This window comes from Poecilia reticulata, linkage group LG23, assembly GCF_000633615.1.
Source record: "Poecilia reticulata strain Guanapo linkage group LG23, Guppy_female_1.0+MT, whole genome shotgun sequence".
Lineage (NCBI taxonomy): Eukaryota > Metazoa > Chordata > Actinopteri > Cyprinodontiformes > Poeciliidae > Poecilia > Poecilia reticulata.
Genome location: NC_024353.1, coordinates 8,163,141 through 8,181,162, shown reverse-complemented (window position 1 = coordinate 8,181,162; position 18,022 = coordinate 8,163,141). Strand labels below are relative to the sequence as shown.

Below are 18,022 nucleotides of genomic sequence, written 5' to 3'. Positions count from 1 at the left end.
ATATCAGCTCCTTGACTTGTCGCCATCTTCCATTATGAAATGCTGGAAGTTGATCATTGTTAATCTCCAAGGTAAGATGAAAAAGACGGTGTGAAATATTGTTTCTATGGTAACGTGTGCACTTCTGTTTTTCCAGCGTTTGCCACACACAAACACATTTGTATTCTTCGGGGTTACCGTCAACCTTTCACAGGATTTATCTTTATAGAGCAATTTACAGGCAAATATTTTAGTTTGGTTTAGTGACGGAACAAAACAAAACAAAAAAAACAAGCTAATGTGGAAAAGATAAGCTGATGTCTCAATTATATATACTTTTTTTTTTTTGCTTCATTTCCTCAAAGCGATGCTCTTACAAATGTTTCAAATTAAATGAATGCTATATTTCACATTTTGAAAATAGTGGCGGAAACTGCAAAATCTCGGAAACTGCAAAAGATTCCAGACTAGAACGCAGATCCATCTCTTGGACACAATAAATACGATCTTATTTATGCGTTCTCTTTGTATGATTGAGATGCTGCAAAGAGCCGCTGAGCAAAACCTGACGGAGGACAAAGAGTAGAAAGAAGCCTGAGCTACGAAGTGAAGGGGAAAGAAAAGGAAATTGGATTCATCCCTCAACTAATCAACCTTGACAACAGAGAACAACACGTCTCTGGAAGACATGGCATCTGTGCTGTCCCCGGGGGTCACCACGGGCCACGGCGAAGAGCTGCCTCTTATTACACACACGTTCACAAATAATCACAAACAGAAATAACTCTGAGATGTGCAAAGCCAGACCCGGGGCTCTGGTGGGATTCCGTGCGCGAGTCCAGCGGTCTCGTTTTCGTTTCGCCCGCTTGTCCTCTCTGTCGCTGCAGCTCATCCTCGGCTGAGCACCAGGAGAAACGCAGCAGGCAGACACTCACACACTCACACACAACTTATGTTCGGAGTTAGTGGTTCACATTTGAGCCAAAAGCATGTACTAATCTAAAAAATGTAAAAAAGTTTCACTTTAAACTAAAGCATTCTTTATTTTTGGCAAGTCTGTACTTTGAAGTTTGCTCAGCAAACACAGTACATCATTTTCTTTTGCCATTTGCCAACATTCTGGTTCCCCTGATTTTTGAATTATTTATTTATTTTTTCTGGGTTGATGGCGATTGCGGAAATCTGACCTTCACATTTTCTCCATGATGTTTGGGAATAAAAAAAAAGAATCTCAATAAGTCAAACTACGAAGAAAAAGCAGAAAAACGTAGGTTAAATTGCACAGTAGGGGAAGATTATTCCAAATGAAACGTGCTACGACCAAAGTGCCAACATGTAGTGGGGATGAATATGGGGATAACATTTTTTTTTTATAAATGGAAACATGGCAATTTAGAAAAAACAATTTTTTAAAAGTTTTTGTTTTGGGATCAGGTGGTTTTTCGGCTGTATCAAAATTAATCTATTTCACAGAATTGCAATGAAAACATATTTTTTGCGTCACACGTGTCAGATGAATGTTTCTGGTGGAAACGACAAAGAAAACTACAGGAAGTGGGGAAAAGCAAACTGGCTGAGAGACTGAGAGAAGCTGAACTAGAAACAAAATATAGTTGTTTTGTTTTATTTTTGTTTAGCTTATAAATCTGTGCAATATATATACTTAGTATCCCAATCCACACTCCATTCCAATAGGTGGCAGTTGTGCACACCAAGACATTAAAAAGAGGAACTAGGCAAAGAAAAAAAAAACTCAAACCAACTGGGAAAAGTGCAACAGTGTACAAGAAGAGGAGTTCATTTCTGCCAAAAAACTCTACAATTTTGAGATTAATCTCAGAAATGTTCTAGAAAAAACAAGGAATTTTCTGAGTTTGACAAGTTTTTCTTGCTAATGTTTGACTTTTCAAGCTTGAAAGTTCTATTCCAGATCATTACTGCGATTAATCTCAACATTTCTGAGTTTATTCTAGCAAATATTTGACTCTTGAAATTTTTTGGGTGGAAATTCACTTTTTTTTTATCTACAATGTCCCTAACACGCTGTTGTAGAAAAGAAACACAAGAACAGAGTGCACAAATGAATTAATTCATATGGCAACAACTTATTGCAGAAATAACTCTGAGAAATGAAATTAATGTTTCAACACATTTTAAACAATAATGAAGAACTCAAAAGTGTTCTAAAAAAACACCTGGATAATGTGAAGTTTTCCTCACAACGGATTAGGTGACCTTTAGAAAGTTGTCTGTGCAAATCTAGTTATGTCCTGCTTTCTGTTCTCAAAATGGCTTTCTTCACATTTTAGAGAAGAAAATGTTACCTGTTCCTTTTTTATAACAAGGTTCTTACAAAAGGTTAACCTTTGATCTCACATTATTTGACTTTGCTCGAAATCAGACACAATAAACAAACAAAGCATAAAACATTAACTGACCTTTTGAATCCGCTCATGCCGCTCGGTGCGACTGCGACCCGGTGTAGTTATTTTCCGTTCAGCGCCGTGATGTTTAACGTTCATAAATGTTCCTGGCGCCCCTACTCTTCGTCTTTACTGCAGCTTTAATGGCTTTTCTGGAACAGTGATACGTTTCGACTTTACATGGGCGTCAAACGTTTGGGTTGTTTTACAGCGATAGCTAACAAATCTCAGGTAGGGTTCTGTTAGGGTTCTGGCAGGGCTCTGTTAGTTGTCATAATTGGTGTCATCAGATTAATCTGAATTATTCATTAAATTTGATCCTGTTTTAGTCGAGGGTAAAACCAAAAGTACTAATTTTCAGTAAGTGAAGTGGAAAACGTTAAAAGCTGTCTGTTAAAAGACTTACCATAAAAATCATTCATGTTTTACACCTCAGCTGTCATAAAATAGCTTCTAGCTTGCAAAACCATGTAACCCAAGTTACAAGTAAATATTTAGTGAAAGTTGACTTGCAAATTAAACTGTTTGGCAGCATTAAATTGACAAATAATCCAGTGGGCTAACCGCTAGCAAAGTTAGCAATAATACTAACCGGTGAAAGCTAGCTGTGCCAATGATTGTAAAACAAACTTATTCAGAACGTCTGTCAGATTTAGGTTTAAAGTTATCACTTTTTAATCCACACTTGTTCTTTGAATGGAAGTAATGTTTAGAGTTTTGGATTAGCTAAAGTTCTGGCAAGAATTTGAGCAAAACATTCCTCCATGATGGATCTTCCCATCGCCTCTCATTAGCTTCTTCCACATAGCTCACAGTGTGGCTTTTTTGTTGTTTTTATTAAGGTGTATACATAAGTGGTTCAGAATTAAAGAAACGAGCAATTAAAAGAGAAAGATTTGCTTACAAAAAATAAAACAACTAAAGATCAACTTGTCTCCACTCCTAAAGATTTAACATCTGAATACGTTGGTATTTTCTCAATAGTCCACAGCGGTAGCTGAAGCAGAGATGGAGAGTAAACATAATAGCCAACAACCAAAAAAGCTAAAATAGTGAAAATAGCTGCACACGTGAAAATAGCTGCAAAGAGATGCAACCGTGCGTCTTTGAAAAGCGGAAGCGGAGCCTCCTGCGCAACCAACAAAGATGTAGGAAGTAGTGTCTGGATTGGTAAGCCTACAACAAAACACTTGTCTTTTCCTTCAGCTGCTGTATAGCAATTAGAGCGATAAAACCAGCTGACCAAACCTGCAGGGTTGCTAGGTGATGAGCTGGGGTTGTTATGTGAGAAGGAATTGATATTAGAAAGTTCAAACGTTTTTATCAACAGCGCTCTGTGTCAATGCTCATGGTGTTTTCTTTCTCTTTTGCAGCTTGTGACGCAGACCTTTGCTTTTTAGCAATCCAGTCACCAGCGCCATGAGACTTTGCTACTTCCTGACCTCGCTGGCTTTCACGTGTCGTATTTTCGCATGTGGACTTTAGAAGAATACTTCTGGAAGAGTTCCATCATCATCTGGTGGAGGCCAAGCTCTTAACAGACGGTTTTACAACCTTTTCAAAACTGATAATCATCAACATCTGGCTGTTGGCTTATTGGTAATGTCCTTTTATGCGTCTTCACGAAGATGCTGACAAGAGCCAACGTTAATAGTTTATTGCTCTTAATTGACAAAAATAAAAAAATATTAACCCCCACATAGTGAAAACCTGCCATTTTTGCTTTCAAGGTAAATTAATATTACTTAATATTGAATTGCCCCAAGATAGAGGAATCTAAATACAGGCTGATTTTGGAGGAAAACTTGTTAGAGGGAGCAAAAACTTCAGAATGTGGTAACAGTTCACCCATTTTCCCTTCCACTCCATAATAACGCACCACTTTATGTTGATCTGCTGGATAAAATCCTAGCTAAACGTCTTGAATATTTAGGTTTAAGTGTGAAAAAGTTTAAGTGGAAGGTGCTGTCTTTTTTCCCCCATCCCTCAAAGACAGACAACCAAAACAAAAAAAAAAACAAAAAAAAAACAGAACCTATCGTGAACGTGTAGGTATTTGTCTGCATGTGATTAGCTTGTGCTGCTGCGTCCTCGGATCAGCTTGTGTCCGGATTATGGAGGGATTACATGAAGATCAAGATCAGACATGAGTGAAACAAATGTAGGATCAGATAACAAAGCCGAACGGACCGCTGTTCTGACAGCAAAGTCGGCACGCTGCGCGTCACAAAACAAACGTCTCCAAACGTGCGGCAGATGAAAAGGTCAGATCCCTGTCCACCAAATTAACACTTATATCATAAATTAATTTCTTTTTGCATTGATCTAAATCAGGTAGGGCTCAAACTTGTTGGATCAGTTATTAATCTAACTTTAATATGTACTTTTTTTTGTAACAGAAGTACAACAATGAGTAGTGGTGACAGTGTGTTTAACTAGGGAAAAAACACAAACTGGAGGAATGCTATTCTTACATCTTTTAGTATTATGTCATTGAAAAAGAAATCCCAATTAATTTTTATAAAATCAGTGTCAACAAGTCAAAACTTTGCCCTATTTTATTTATTTATTATTAGTCGTTTTTGCAACGCTTCACTCACCTCTCTGAATAAGACTGGGAACTAGCTTATTGAAGGGGCAGTATTGTATATTTTCCAGGCACATAATGCCATTTATAACACAATCAAGTAATTATGTTACCTTCAGTTGTTATACAAAAGCTGCATCAACTATCACTTAAAAGAAATTTGACTTCGTAATTTAACACCTTGAAATTGGGCCGCTGTCTCTTTAAAATAAACTCCTGCTCGTTCTGAAACTCCACCTTCAGGAAGTCATCACAACACGGCTTCTCTATTAACCCTTTAGCAACGTTTTTACCAGCGCTGCACATAGAAGTAGGTTGTAAAATGAGCTCAGCAGATATTCCACCAGGTGTTTGCTAATTGCTGCTGGCTAGTCTGAAGGAGCTGAGTGGGAAAGAAAGGTATATTTCTGATGAGGGAATAACATTATAACATGATGTAAAGCTCAAAAAAGTCAATATTACATAATACTGCCCCTTTAAAGCTACTGCAGCTCAGATTTTATCAACAAGCTCTGGTTGGATTACTTGTAAAGAAAACAATCCTTTTGTGACAATCTTTAAAAAGATAGAAAAAATGTCAAACATCAAGCAGTCCTGAAGCCAGCAGCCAGAGCGCCCTGTGATCTTCTGCTCAAACTGTGCGACTGACAGGTCAGCAGGATGATTCTAGGACTGCAGCAGCAGGCAAGTGAATGATTTCATGTTCCTCCAGTGGGAAGGACTTCACGGCTCCGCAGGAGGAGAACATAAACAGTCTGATCAGCCTCACTGTGGACAAAATCAAAGGGATGGAAAAGAGAGCTGCCGTCTTCAAAGCTCGGGGTCCTGACTCTGTCAGATGGGAGTTGTTAATAACAAGCTGAGGAAGCCTCTGTGGACTCCTCCAGCACAGTATGCCGGCCTTAGATTCTGGGAGATTTCAACTGCCTTGAAATGACTGTATATTAGATTATTACACCCTTAGAAGGTGATAATGTAGCGCACGTGTGTCAAACTCGAGGCCGAATCGGAACCCGCCGTAGCTTCTAATGCATCCCTCTAGATTCCGAATTATACAAATCAGCTCTTCCAGTTATTTGCAAAATTCATGCAAAATCAACATATCCCCGCTGTGAGTTTATTACAATTTTTTTTTTTTTTTTTTTAAATGACTGCTAATTCTCACCTGCAGGTGGCCGTATTTCTTATTTTTACAACACTGCTGCCTCAGCCTTACTTTGACGTTCATTTTGGGAACATTTCTTGAAAGTATTTCTAAATGAGCGCCACAAAAATCTGGGATTTTGATTGAAAATCACAAAAACAATCACCAAATCTTGGAGGGACTGATCGATGCAAAAAGATGCTTGGATATTATAGTGGCTTGCAAAGGTTGTCATATAAAGCTTAAACTTTTCTGTATTTTATCACATTGAAACCACAAAGATAACTGTCATTAATCGGAATTCAATGTGAAACACCAACAAAAGATGGTTCCACAAAGACCCAGTCTTATAATAGATTCCTATTTAATAGCATTAAACAACTCATTTTAGTTAAGTAAGTTTAAATAGCCAGAGGAAAAGATAGAAAGAATGTGTAACAACATCCAACAACTTAACATGTAAAAGAAACGTTAAGTTCTGATTAATAAAAGAAGCCCAGCATAATGAAGGATCCGTGGTGCTGTGGGCCACTTACTCCTCTAAAAGGCTTTGGGAACCCAGTTCCAGTACTTAGCATCATCAACTCTTTCAGATTTTATGTCAGAAAACTTGATGGCTCATCAGAACACGTAGCTAAATCAGTACAGAAACGGTTAACCAGACAGTAAATCAGACACAGCAGGCGTGAGATGAGCCCAAGAAAAGAGAGCTTAAGAAAAGACGTTGAACCTGCAATGATCAAAAGCAACCAGAGATCCCCCTGTCTGCATCTCCGACCTTGTGACATGAAACACCGAGCTCTGTTTGGTGAACACCAGTGAAGACGTGATGTGACTTTCCAGATCACAAAAGTGACTCTTGTCAGCCTCACCTCCTCCGCTGTCCTTCTCCTCTTCCTCGATGCTGTTCTTGATGCTGTCGTACTCCTCGTCGATGTTCTGGTTGCCTCGGATCTGGCTGAGCACCCGGCGGGCCTTCTGGGTCAGCCCGCGCTGGATCAGCCAGCGGGGGCTCTCCGGCAGGAAGAGGAACCCGGCGAACTGGAGCATGGCGGGAAGCACGGACAGACCCAGCATGTACCTGGAGACGGAGGGAACGCGCGGAATGAGATCTCTGGAAAGGTCTGGCTGGGTGTTTCTTAGCCGTTGGCGTCAAGTGATTTGACTCATTAAAATTCAACAATAGCACAATTGGTAAGGGTTTACTGAAGTCCTGTGCTTCAAAGCTAATTAGGCAATTCAAATTTCATTTTGTTCATTCCCTGAACATAATAAGCTAAGTGAATCTGTAGCGGTGGAAGGTTTCCCCCAGAAAACTCACTAAGCCCGGTGATTGGGCGGTAGGGAAGACATACATCCAGCGTCCCGTTGTGTCTTTGAGTTTAATTTTTTTTAAAGTTGAGAGGAAATTTGAAAATATCACTTGATAATTATATTATGTGTTATTGAAGGTTTGGAAGATTCATACCAACTATAAAGTCAGCTATAAAGTCACCAACTATAAAGTCTTAAAAAATGCAAACATTTTAAAAAGACTTAAAGAAATAAGAAATGCTTAGCCTGGTGGAGCACAAGTAAAGTCTGGTGGACCGCCAGGCTTACAACATATAATAGGAGAAACCCTGTGGCGTACTGCTTCATGTATTTGTAACTGTCACAGCACAGAAAATCCAACTAGGTAGGCTGGGTTCAGGAACTGCATAGAATTCAAGCAAAAAAAAAAAAAAAACATTTTGTGACAGGAATTTGAAGAAGCTGGTGGACGGGAGATAAAAGCTGAGCTGATTAAAATAAAGTGCATATTTAAGGCTTTTCACTCCACTCAGCAGGAAGACGTGTCACTCAGGAAACATTTAAACTTTCAACTCCGCAAAAGTCATCATCATGCATGAATCACACCAATCAGACACTTTCTGGACAATTTCCTCAGAGGCAAATTCCTTATTTTTATATATATATATATATATATATATATATATATCTTGTTGTTCTTATCTGTAGCATCGCTCATCCTATAAGGCTTAAAGCTGCATTCAGTCTGACGACTGGAGAAGATGCAAACAGATGATAAAGACGCAAAAGGACAGATGGTGGTCTTTTAACTGCACAACGCGGCTGCTGTTAGTAAATGTTATGAATTGTTCTGTGCATATGCTGGCATTTAAGCTGAGGCATTTGATAGAAATGAGAACGCAAAGAAGAGAGGAATGTGCTGCTTTTACGACAGATTGAAAAAGTGTCTTTTTTTCGTCCCGCGTTGCCTCTAAAATAAGTAGCATGTTGCCATCTAAACGGTAACGTTTTCATGTGTCGCAGCAACAAATCTCGTCCGAAGTCGCTTGATGTCGTCTCAAAGGCCAGACAGAGTACATTTGAGTCTGACCTCCATCCGTCACGCCGCATGTAGCTGAAGGCGCCGTCGATGAGGCTGGCGGTGAACTGCCCTCCGGTGATGAAGAGGGTGTTAACGGTCACCAGCTGACCTCTGAGGTGCGGCGGAGACGCTTCGGCGATGTACACGGGCACCGTCATGGAGGCAATCCCTACACAAGGAGACACAAAGCAGGAGTTACCGGAGGAACAGAGAATCAGCATGGCGAGCGGAGGAAGCTTTTCTGTTTGTTCACAGACGCGGTTAGCATGTACATCTTCTGGATCACTTTTAGCCATTACGGTGGCGATCATACCCAAAGCTTCGGAGTTTGGAGAGAAATTGTTTTGTTTTTTGCTGTGTTCTTTGGACACTATTTTGAAGCTGAGTCTCATTATGGACTCGCAACTAAAACATCTTAAAGTGTGGTGCAAGCTGTCTCCAAGCTTGCACCACACTGTGGCAGCATTATTAGAAATGCTAATAATTTAGCATTTCTAAATTATGTTTGAAACAAAAGGACTTCTTTTAAAGCCTTCCTGAATATGATGACCTGGAAAACTGACATGTTTGGTTTGAGTCAATAAAAAAAAAAGAATTTTTCACACTTAAAAAGTTAAGCATAGTGATTATTCACAGTGCTAGAGTGTGATTCATCTGATTACAGTCTTTTAAATCGATTGGCAGCGCTGGTTTTAAATTATCTGAACTCGTTTTTATAGATCTTGAACCTGCTTATTTAACACAACCTTGACAAGATACTCATACAGTGATCCTAAATAGGGAGAACATTTAGAAAGCCAAAACATTTCTAAAAATTAATAAAAAAAAATCACACACCATGGTCACATAACCCTCTGAACACTCTGTTTGGGGCTGACAGTGAGCCGTAAGACTGATGCTCTCTGCAGCAGGCTTCTCTATTAATAGAGAGCCAGAGCTTTCTGCACCCTCCTCCCTCTGTCTCCTCCCCTCTTCTACCTCTTGCCAACACCCTGCCCTAAACTGCCGCCATGACTACTGGCTAGCCGTTGCCATGGAGATCTCTTGCAGCAGGGGAACCAGCCACACTGTCTCCAAGCTTGCACCACACTGTGGCAGCTCTAGGAAGGCCAATCAATAACCAAGAGAAGGGCGTACATGCGTGAGATTTTTTTGTTTTTATTAAGTGCTGATTAAAAACTTCCACGTGCAGAACATCAGAAACATTGAGTTAGTCGACAAAAAGAAAAAAATAAGGAAAAAAAGAAACGAAAAGAAAGGATCCCCAACACCAATGCTGTGTAGTCAAGTTTCAGGATGGTGTTCGGTTACATGAAAACGATAGTTTCTGAGTGAGTCTCTGATTGCACAGACATGATTTTAGGAATTGCGGCGAAGCATTTATCTTTGTTAATGTCTGATGGCGGAAATGCGAGCTGCAGATCATTATCGGAATCTAATTAAACACTTTAACACAAAGCCTGTCTGCTCAGGACAACATGGTGGAAATCTGTTCATAAGGTTTAGGAAGACAGCTGAAGATCAGAGACTGAAGTTAACAAGAATGAAAGCAGGAAAAGAGAAAACATGGAAGACAAGCTTAGAATTTAGGAGGAGAGTAAATCTTGATCCGTCATGTGCCTGATAACACACACACAGGTATATAGCTACACACAAAGCATGCAATACCTCTGCAATCAGCTACGTTTTTTATGAAGAAAGATGTGTACGAAGCGCAGCGTTTTCACAACTGATCGTCCGGTACACTCGGTTAGATTGGGGATCAAAATTGCAACGTTGTTGTTTGCTTTCATTTAGCACCTTGTCAAACAAAACAAAACCTTTAGAAAAACCCGTTCAACTCCTTGCCTGTGGTGGCGCTGCAACAAGAACCACTGAAAAAACCTTCCAGAGAAGACGCTGAGCACAACTTCCTTCTTCCAATGTTAACAAAACCGCAGCGATGTCAAATTTTAGCAGTTGTAGGATTTCTCTTTCGTCTTTGGCAAAAAGATCACGAGTCATTTCTCCTGCTAGAGCTGGACACGTGGGTTTGCTTTAGTTGCATTTACCCGGGCATATAGTCCACTTCCTGGACTATATATAGTCCAGGAAGTGGACTATATGTAGGTTTTGGAGCGCTGGTTTTGGAACGCTCTCCGGTCTCCTTGGCACCTATATCTACATTCAAACTACATCAGAGTTCACTTCAGTCCTAGGTCTTTGGACCAGATTTCACTATTGTCAGAGTTCAATTGCACATTTGCAGCTCCCAAACCAAACCAGACTTTCTATGCAAAATAGAGCTCGATTAAAGTGGACTAAACAAAGCTAGTGTGAATGTGCCCTGTAAAACCCAACATCTTTTGTTCACACATACATGCAGATGCATTCATGTGTTGATCGGGATCACGCTAAATTTGACCCATAGGGCTACCTAAGGTTTAAGGAAATGCCTAAGCCTGTATTTTCTTCTGGATTACACAATTTTATCCAGGGTTGAAAATAAATGTGAAATGTTCTATACATTTTATAGAAGCCAAATACATAGAAACATGGACAATTTTTATATATTTTTTTTCAAATGCAACCAAATGATTTCCTTACACCTTTTGACCTCTTGTGTACAGTTGGCAGTTATTAGTCTGAAAAAGAGGCTTGGTGCTGTGAAAAAGAAAATACTTTTTTCACTCAGCTTTCCTTCCTCTATTAAATTTCAGTCTTAGACAAGCTTTGTAAAAGATCTCAAGCAGATCAATACATTATCTTGTATTAAAGGAAACTATTTTAAACCTATAAAAATGTCAGTATTACTTCCAGCCATAACAGTTTTTCTCTCATTCCTAACTTTGTTTCCCTCGGGTACCTTGGCTATTAGCAACGAGAAGATGCCCATCGGCCAACAGCTTTTATAGCTTCTGTTGATGGCAAACCTCGACATAATGAGAGTTTCTGACCGTCATTTAGCTTTTAAGACACACACACACACAACTGTGAACACACATTGTTTTTTCCTTATTATCCTCGCCTTGGTGATGGAATTGCCTTGGTAATAAACGCATCGCATTAGTCCCAAGTTCTCTGGCATTAGTTTAATTGGCTCTGAACAGAGCTGGCAAACTTTCGCCCATAAACTGGAAAAAGATTATTTGAATAAGTTCCTTCGTCGGAACCCATCACTCTTGACATTTACCCGGATCTGAGTCTCTGACCCATCTCGTTTTGATAATCTGGCCAATGGGATTACACATTTTAAATACTGAAGAGCTCTTAAAGTCAAATCCATTGGTCATGTTGGTTGGCTTGATTAGGAAGATATACCATGCATGATTACATCATTATTTCATTGTCAAATGAACTCATTCCAATAAACAATGGCAGAACAAGTACCAAACACTTGTTTGATTCAGAGCTCCACTGTGGAAACCATCTGACATCAAAACTGCAAGCAACATAAAATCCCAAATAAAATATCCCTTGACTTTTAAAGCATGGGCTCCTAGTCCAGTGGTTTGAAGGTTCTACTTTTCTACCTTTATGTAACAGATAGCTGTGCTGCAGTACCAATGCTCGCTTTGACAGTAAGAAATGGTGATTAAGTATAAGCTCTGCCACTTTTACACACACCTGTCACCTCCTTATATTAGGTAAACTTCTTCCAACGCGACAGCAACTTTTGGCAATAAGGTATCTGGACATGATGACTCGGGTCATGCAAGACAGGGTTAGTGTCTTGTTGGTTTTACGCGCGAGTGCGCATTCGGCAAACAAAAAAAGAAACGGCAGTGGTGACTTGATTTTGACTTGCCTTCATGTTTTCCTGTTTTGTCTGCTTTGCTTAAGCTTTGAGTCACCAGCATGTTCCCATCAAAGCCTCGTCATAAACAGCCCATTTGTCTGCTGGTGTGACGGAACGGCTGATGTTGTTACATTTGGTGAGCGATAAATCATCTCAACAGCACGTCCTGCTACAGGTGGTGGCGTGGAAAATATATCTGATCGTAAAGATAATGCTTGTTGGAGGCAGAGAGAATAAATCCTGTACAGTTTTACTTCAGTTTGTCGACTATAAAAAAAAAAACAAGAATCGCAGGCTGTAGGGTTACAACTTTACTGTCAGGTATTGTAACTGAAGCTGATGCTGTTGTTTGAATTGTATCTCCGATATTTAGGATGCGACTCTGTTGGTGGAAAGGTGTATTGTTGTTCCAACTAATACTTTTAAAAAGAAATAAAAACTGACTTTGCTGCAAAGAGTTTCCAAACACTAATTGGAAAAAAAAAGTTAGAAATGAAAGCAGCACAAAGTTAAAGATCAAGAGGCAAAGCATTGTGTCAAATGATCAGCATTGATTAATATATTGAATTACTAACAAAGATACTCACTTTAATTAGGAATGACTCCTTCACATATCACAGCAGCTTTCAACTGTAACTATTTCTAGTTGAATTTGAAACTGATTTACTAATTTTGAAAGCAGTTTGTTGCATTCTTTAATAAAATGCGGTCATATTCAATAAATAAAAATACTACTGGAAAGTTTATTCATTGCAATAACTCAGTTCAAGAAGTGAAAGATAATACAGATTAATTACACCCAGACTTATGATTTCAAGCTTTTCTTTCTTTTAATTATGACTTTTTTTTTTTTTTTTTTGCTTATATCCAATGAAAATATGGCACTTAGATGTATTACATCAGACCGATTTTTAAAAAGTTTTTAATATAGAAATATGGGCTTAACGACCTTGTAGGTTGTTAATTTCAAAGTCAAGATTCAAGGATGAAACTTCATTCCGATGGCCGATTCTGCTTTATTTTCTCATGCCATTTTGTCTGTCTGCAATGAAGAAACACTTTTTATCGAGAAGAACGCATCACGCACTGCCAACTTCAAAAGTCAGACACATCTGCTCACTTTTATGATTCAAATCGCATTAAAAGTAAAAACATGGAGCGCTGTCATTCATCAGCGTACTGCGGCTGACCGGTAGGACTGAAGAATTACAAAACGTAGCTTAACAGCACTCGCTTGAATATAAATTCCTTAGAAAAAACAAACAAACTTGTTTCAGTTTGTTTTTAATGAGACCTCTGTTCAGCACCAAGGACAGCTCAAGACAGTCTCTCACACACACACACGCACACACACACACACACGCACACGCACGCGCACACAGTTTAAAGCCACCGCCTGGTCAGGCTGAGCCTCAAAGCTGCACGGCACACTTAAACCAAAGTATCTGTCTCGGCCTTCTGCAGGCGGCCTCTAGGCATGAAACGCAGAGCTCAGCGCTGACTCACTTGATCTGAATGAAGGAGATATTTCACAAAGCCCTCCATCGCTCCGATCTCAAGTGAGAAACAAGGATGTTTGGATAAAAATGCAAAGGAAGGACAAAAATATTTGTTTCGACAGCTTGACTCTGTTTTGGTTTTTTTTAATGGTAACCGTTCCAGTTTAACTCGCAGATAAACAAAGTCCTCATTAAGCGTCCACTGCGGCTTTCGCTTGGTTAAGGCGACACTTCAAACTTCATTACATAAACCAAACCAATTAATTAGAAAGCCTCCTGGTAATGAAACGTTATCGTAGTGCAATTAACGTGGCTGCTTTTATTCACACCAATCAACTGTTTGCGGGGACAAAACACATCAGCATGTGCAAAGTGCTGCATAATAATTTAGCCAGACAGCGTCATTATACAGTCAAGGATCTGTGTGTTTTCTGACTGTGGCTGGAATGGCAACCAGAAACTGAGGTGATGGGGAGTTTCTACTGGAACACTTTAAATTGAGAAAGAAAAGTGAAGAACGACACGAAATAACTGCTTCTATTTAAAACAAAAAAAGCTTAAGGTCTTCACTATGCTATCCCCAACAAGCAAATTTGCCTTAATTGAAAGCATAAGTGCAAATATAGTAGCCTTCTTTTGGGCAGCACCAGTGTGAAGCGAGGGGCCACTTTATGCTACTTTATGCTCTAAGCAATAAAACTCATAATTCTGGCATAAAGATGTATACTTCTGGTTATTGTCGATCAATGGTTTGTTAGATTAAAATTAGGTCCAATCTATTAGCTGATAGCATCCCCTCGCTCACATTCTTTTAGTGTTGCAGTTTGGCCGCCATCCAGAAGAGGGCGCTGCTGGTCAGCCAGCGATAAGAGAAACAAAAATGGCGGAGGGCACATATTCCTAAACAGGAAAGTGAAACTCCTAACGGAGTTCGGTGTTGGTTGTAAAACGCTCTTTATGCGGTTCTGTTTTTGAATAAACACTCGACAAGCTCAAGCCGTTTCTGGTCACTTGGTTGACACCGAGTGTCAAGTAAAGGTCTGCTGTCCTGAATCCATTGGAAGGGGATTTAGTGTTTCACACATTTTCTTTAGCCTTAAGAGGCTTCCGTTTTGTTGTATTTTATAAGTTAGCGTACGTTTAGTAATGTGAGAATTATCTGTTCATTCGGTCGGCCTTTAATATAGCTGATAACTTGCATTTAATCATCAAAAGGAGGTTTGATGATTGGTACAGATTATAAAGCAGTAAGTAATAAAAGCACGTTTACTGAAGCTGATACGTTTGCTCACCAGTGAACATTAAGTCTTGCAGAACATGAGCTGATTTTCATTTTTAACACCTGTTTCATTTAGATTTATTTATTTTTTTGCCATTTTCTGACATTAAAAATAAGCAGTTAGCTGTGAAAAGCATTTAAGCGCCAGTAGTCGGAGTGGGCTGACTCAACATGGCATCTGTTGGACCCACTGGTTCATCATCAGCCAGCTCACATCTTAAATCAATTTTCTCCTGGAAGCATGACACCACATTGCAAAAACACACACAGAAACATGTTCTATTGCCAAACTATGAGTCTCCCATTACATCAGCCTCACACTGGGTTTTTTTTCCTCCTCATCATTATATATTCTGTATCATTTGGCATTTTCAATTGTGTCAAACCTGGCTGGCTCTGAATTATTCTTTAAAAATATATGACGTAATGTAACACGCCAGCTATAATGAATTAAATTGTATGTTTTTACAATCATTTACGCATTAAGATTATTCACAAAATACTCAATATTGGATTTCAGTTCTACAGGGTTCCTACAAATTGTCACAATTCTTGGATGGATGCGTGGCATACAAGTATCTTCGGTTTGAAGGGGTAAAAGATTAAGGTTCGATATTAATCTTTACGATAAATGATTCAACATTCTATTTCTTTTATTATTATTTTGATACCTCTGCAGGCCTAAATAAACAAATACTATTTCTATAACAAAGTTTCAGAATTTCCTTAAATTAACTCCCATACTGACTAAAAATGCAGTTAATTTAACCACTTTTCTTTCTTCCTCCTACAGCTAAACAGAAATACTATTTCAGCTCTGTCTGAAACATCTTCCTGCAACTTAATTAAATCGAAACTGACAAGTCCCATAATAAACCCCGATCCGTCCTGAGCGTCTGCTTCACTACTGCCGATTCAGACAACCCCCGTGTTCTTGGGCAAAGGTCAACACAACAATAACCAGGCTGCAGCAGACGTAGCACAGGCTTTAGTACGAAAAAAAAAAAAAAAAAAAAGTGAATCGTGGCAATAAAGAGCATGGCCTTTCTTGGTTTGACAAACAGCTCCCCTGACCTTTTTCCAGAGTTCCGTTCAAAAATGCTAAGAGGATGGCTTACAGGTGACAGGCTTGTTTTAAGGATAATTGAAGGCAATGGAAAATGTTTGTCTTATCAGTGTCTCCGGCAGCTAATTGCGCTCCCAGAATGCGTCTCATTATCTATTAGGGCCCGGCTCACGTATGTTCGGCTTAATGAAGATCACTCTATTGGATGACGCTGGAAAGAGGGGGCCGGGGTCCTTACGGTAACAGAGCCACTTACAATTCAATGGCTGGAACAACTAAGATGGTTAGTTGCCTCCACATATCAGCAATCAGACCAGGGCTAAGCGTATCTGCTCCATTTACTCTATTCATTTCATAAGTATTCTTTGACTATTAGCATAATTACCACAACATTTACTTTTCAACTGGAGCAGAATTGACTTCCCTTTTCTCTGTACCGACTGTCAGACAACAAAAACACACAAAACAGTTCAGATTTGCGAACTGTGTGTCTTTGAAAATGCAGCACAGCTGTTCAGAACATACTGACTGCAAAAATAAAAGCATGTAGGATTGTCTGGTGCAACACAAAGCTGTTCAGATCTTACTTCACAGATTGACCTATTTGTATCACTTGCCAATTATACAACTAGACGGACAAGGATCAAAAGTGGGGTTCCTCAAGGCCCCATTCTCGGACCACTTTTATTCACTAATCTAAATGTTCTATTTCCATCAGATAATGCAGCACTACAACAGCAATACAAACAATTGTTTATCCCTGTGTCACCACATAACCCAACTGCATTACGGTTATTGAGAGAATGCTTCTATGAAATAAATAATTGAATGGGAAAAGATTTACTCTGGTTTAGTGCAAATAAGACAGAAATTGTTGTTTATAAAGTTGACTGTACACTTAAGGTGCTAGCTCCGTAAATACGAATATCGTCCATGTTTATCCCATATAGATTATATTTTAAAAATTCGAAAATCACTTTTTTTGGAAATTATAATAGCATATAGCCTAGGGTAAAAAAAAAAAAAAAAAAGATAATAATAGTAATACAGACGTGGCCTTATTAAAACCATGTTTCTGTTTTCATTACTTGTCTAGACAAATTTAACATTCATTATTTGACCATTTAATTGCATTAATTAAATAGTTACTCTATTAATCAGGTTGGAGGATTTGTATGTTACTTTTTGTAGTTGAGCTATTGCAGCTTCCTCGAAGTTCTTGTCATGTAAACAAAACAATTATGTCAGTGGCTAATTTATGTAAAGCTAACAAGTAATTCTCTAATAAACATTTACATTTAGTTGTAGTGGACTAATATTTTAGGCGGGAGGCGCAACAATACTTACATTTGTCTCTTCTTTTCATAGTGTAAAGCCTAAACGATTCCTGTCTTTCTTCTTCTTGCGATTGGCAAACAACTTTCCGGTGCGCATTACCGCCACCAACTGGTGAGGAGTGTGGGTCAAAAAAGATTCCCCGGTGGCATGAGCATCGTTTTAAGGTTCCCGAGTCCATTTTATCAAGGTGAAGAGTAAAGTTTGTATTATATATTTTTTTTATAACACGTAAATATTGTTAAAGAATTTATTGTCTTGTTATACTTGTTTTGTAGCTGTTAAGTGAGTAAAAGTTTGACGTAGAGCTTATGCTGAGACCATACACCTGCTCAGTGTTGGAAAGTGTCTCTAAAGATCAATAAACTTTCATTTCTAATAAACATTTGACACTGAAACTGAAGGATATTTTAAATATAAAAAAAAGAATAAGCAAAACAACTGAAACAAAAAATAAAATGTAAAAAGTTTCTATTTAAAAAATGGGCTAGCTTAGGTCAAAGTACCAGACTGAAAGAAAAACAAACAATTATCCAAATGTAAATGATCTAGCTAATT

At 38.8% G+C, this 18,022-nt stretch overlaps 1 protein-coding gene across 1 annotated transcript in view; it reads right to left on the bottom strand.

The window, feature by feature from the left end:
- Positions 1-18,022, bottom strand: part of LOC103459534 (proton myo-inositol cotransporter-like) — a 77,211-nt gene that overhangs the window by 55,600 nt on the left and 3,589 nt on the right. Inside the window, exons 2-3 of the mRNA XM_008401175.2 lie at positions 8,517-8,676; positions 7,006-7,214 (exon numbers count right to left, since the gene is read on the bottom strand). Coding sequence (XP_008399397.1) covers positions 7,006-7,214; positions 8,517-8,676 — 369 coding nt within the window. The remainder of the gene's footprint in view (positions 1-7,005; positions 7,215-8,516; positions 8,677-18,022) is intronic.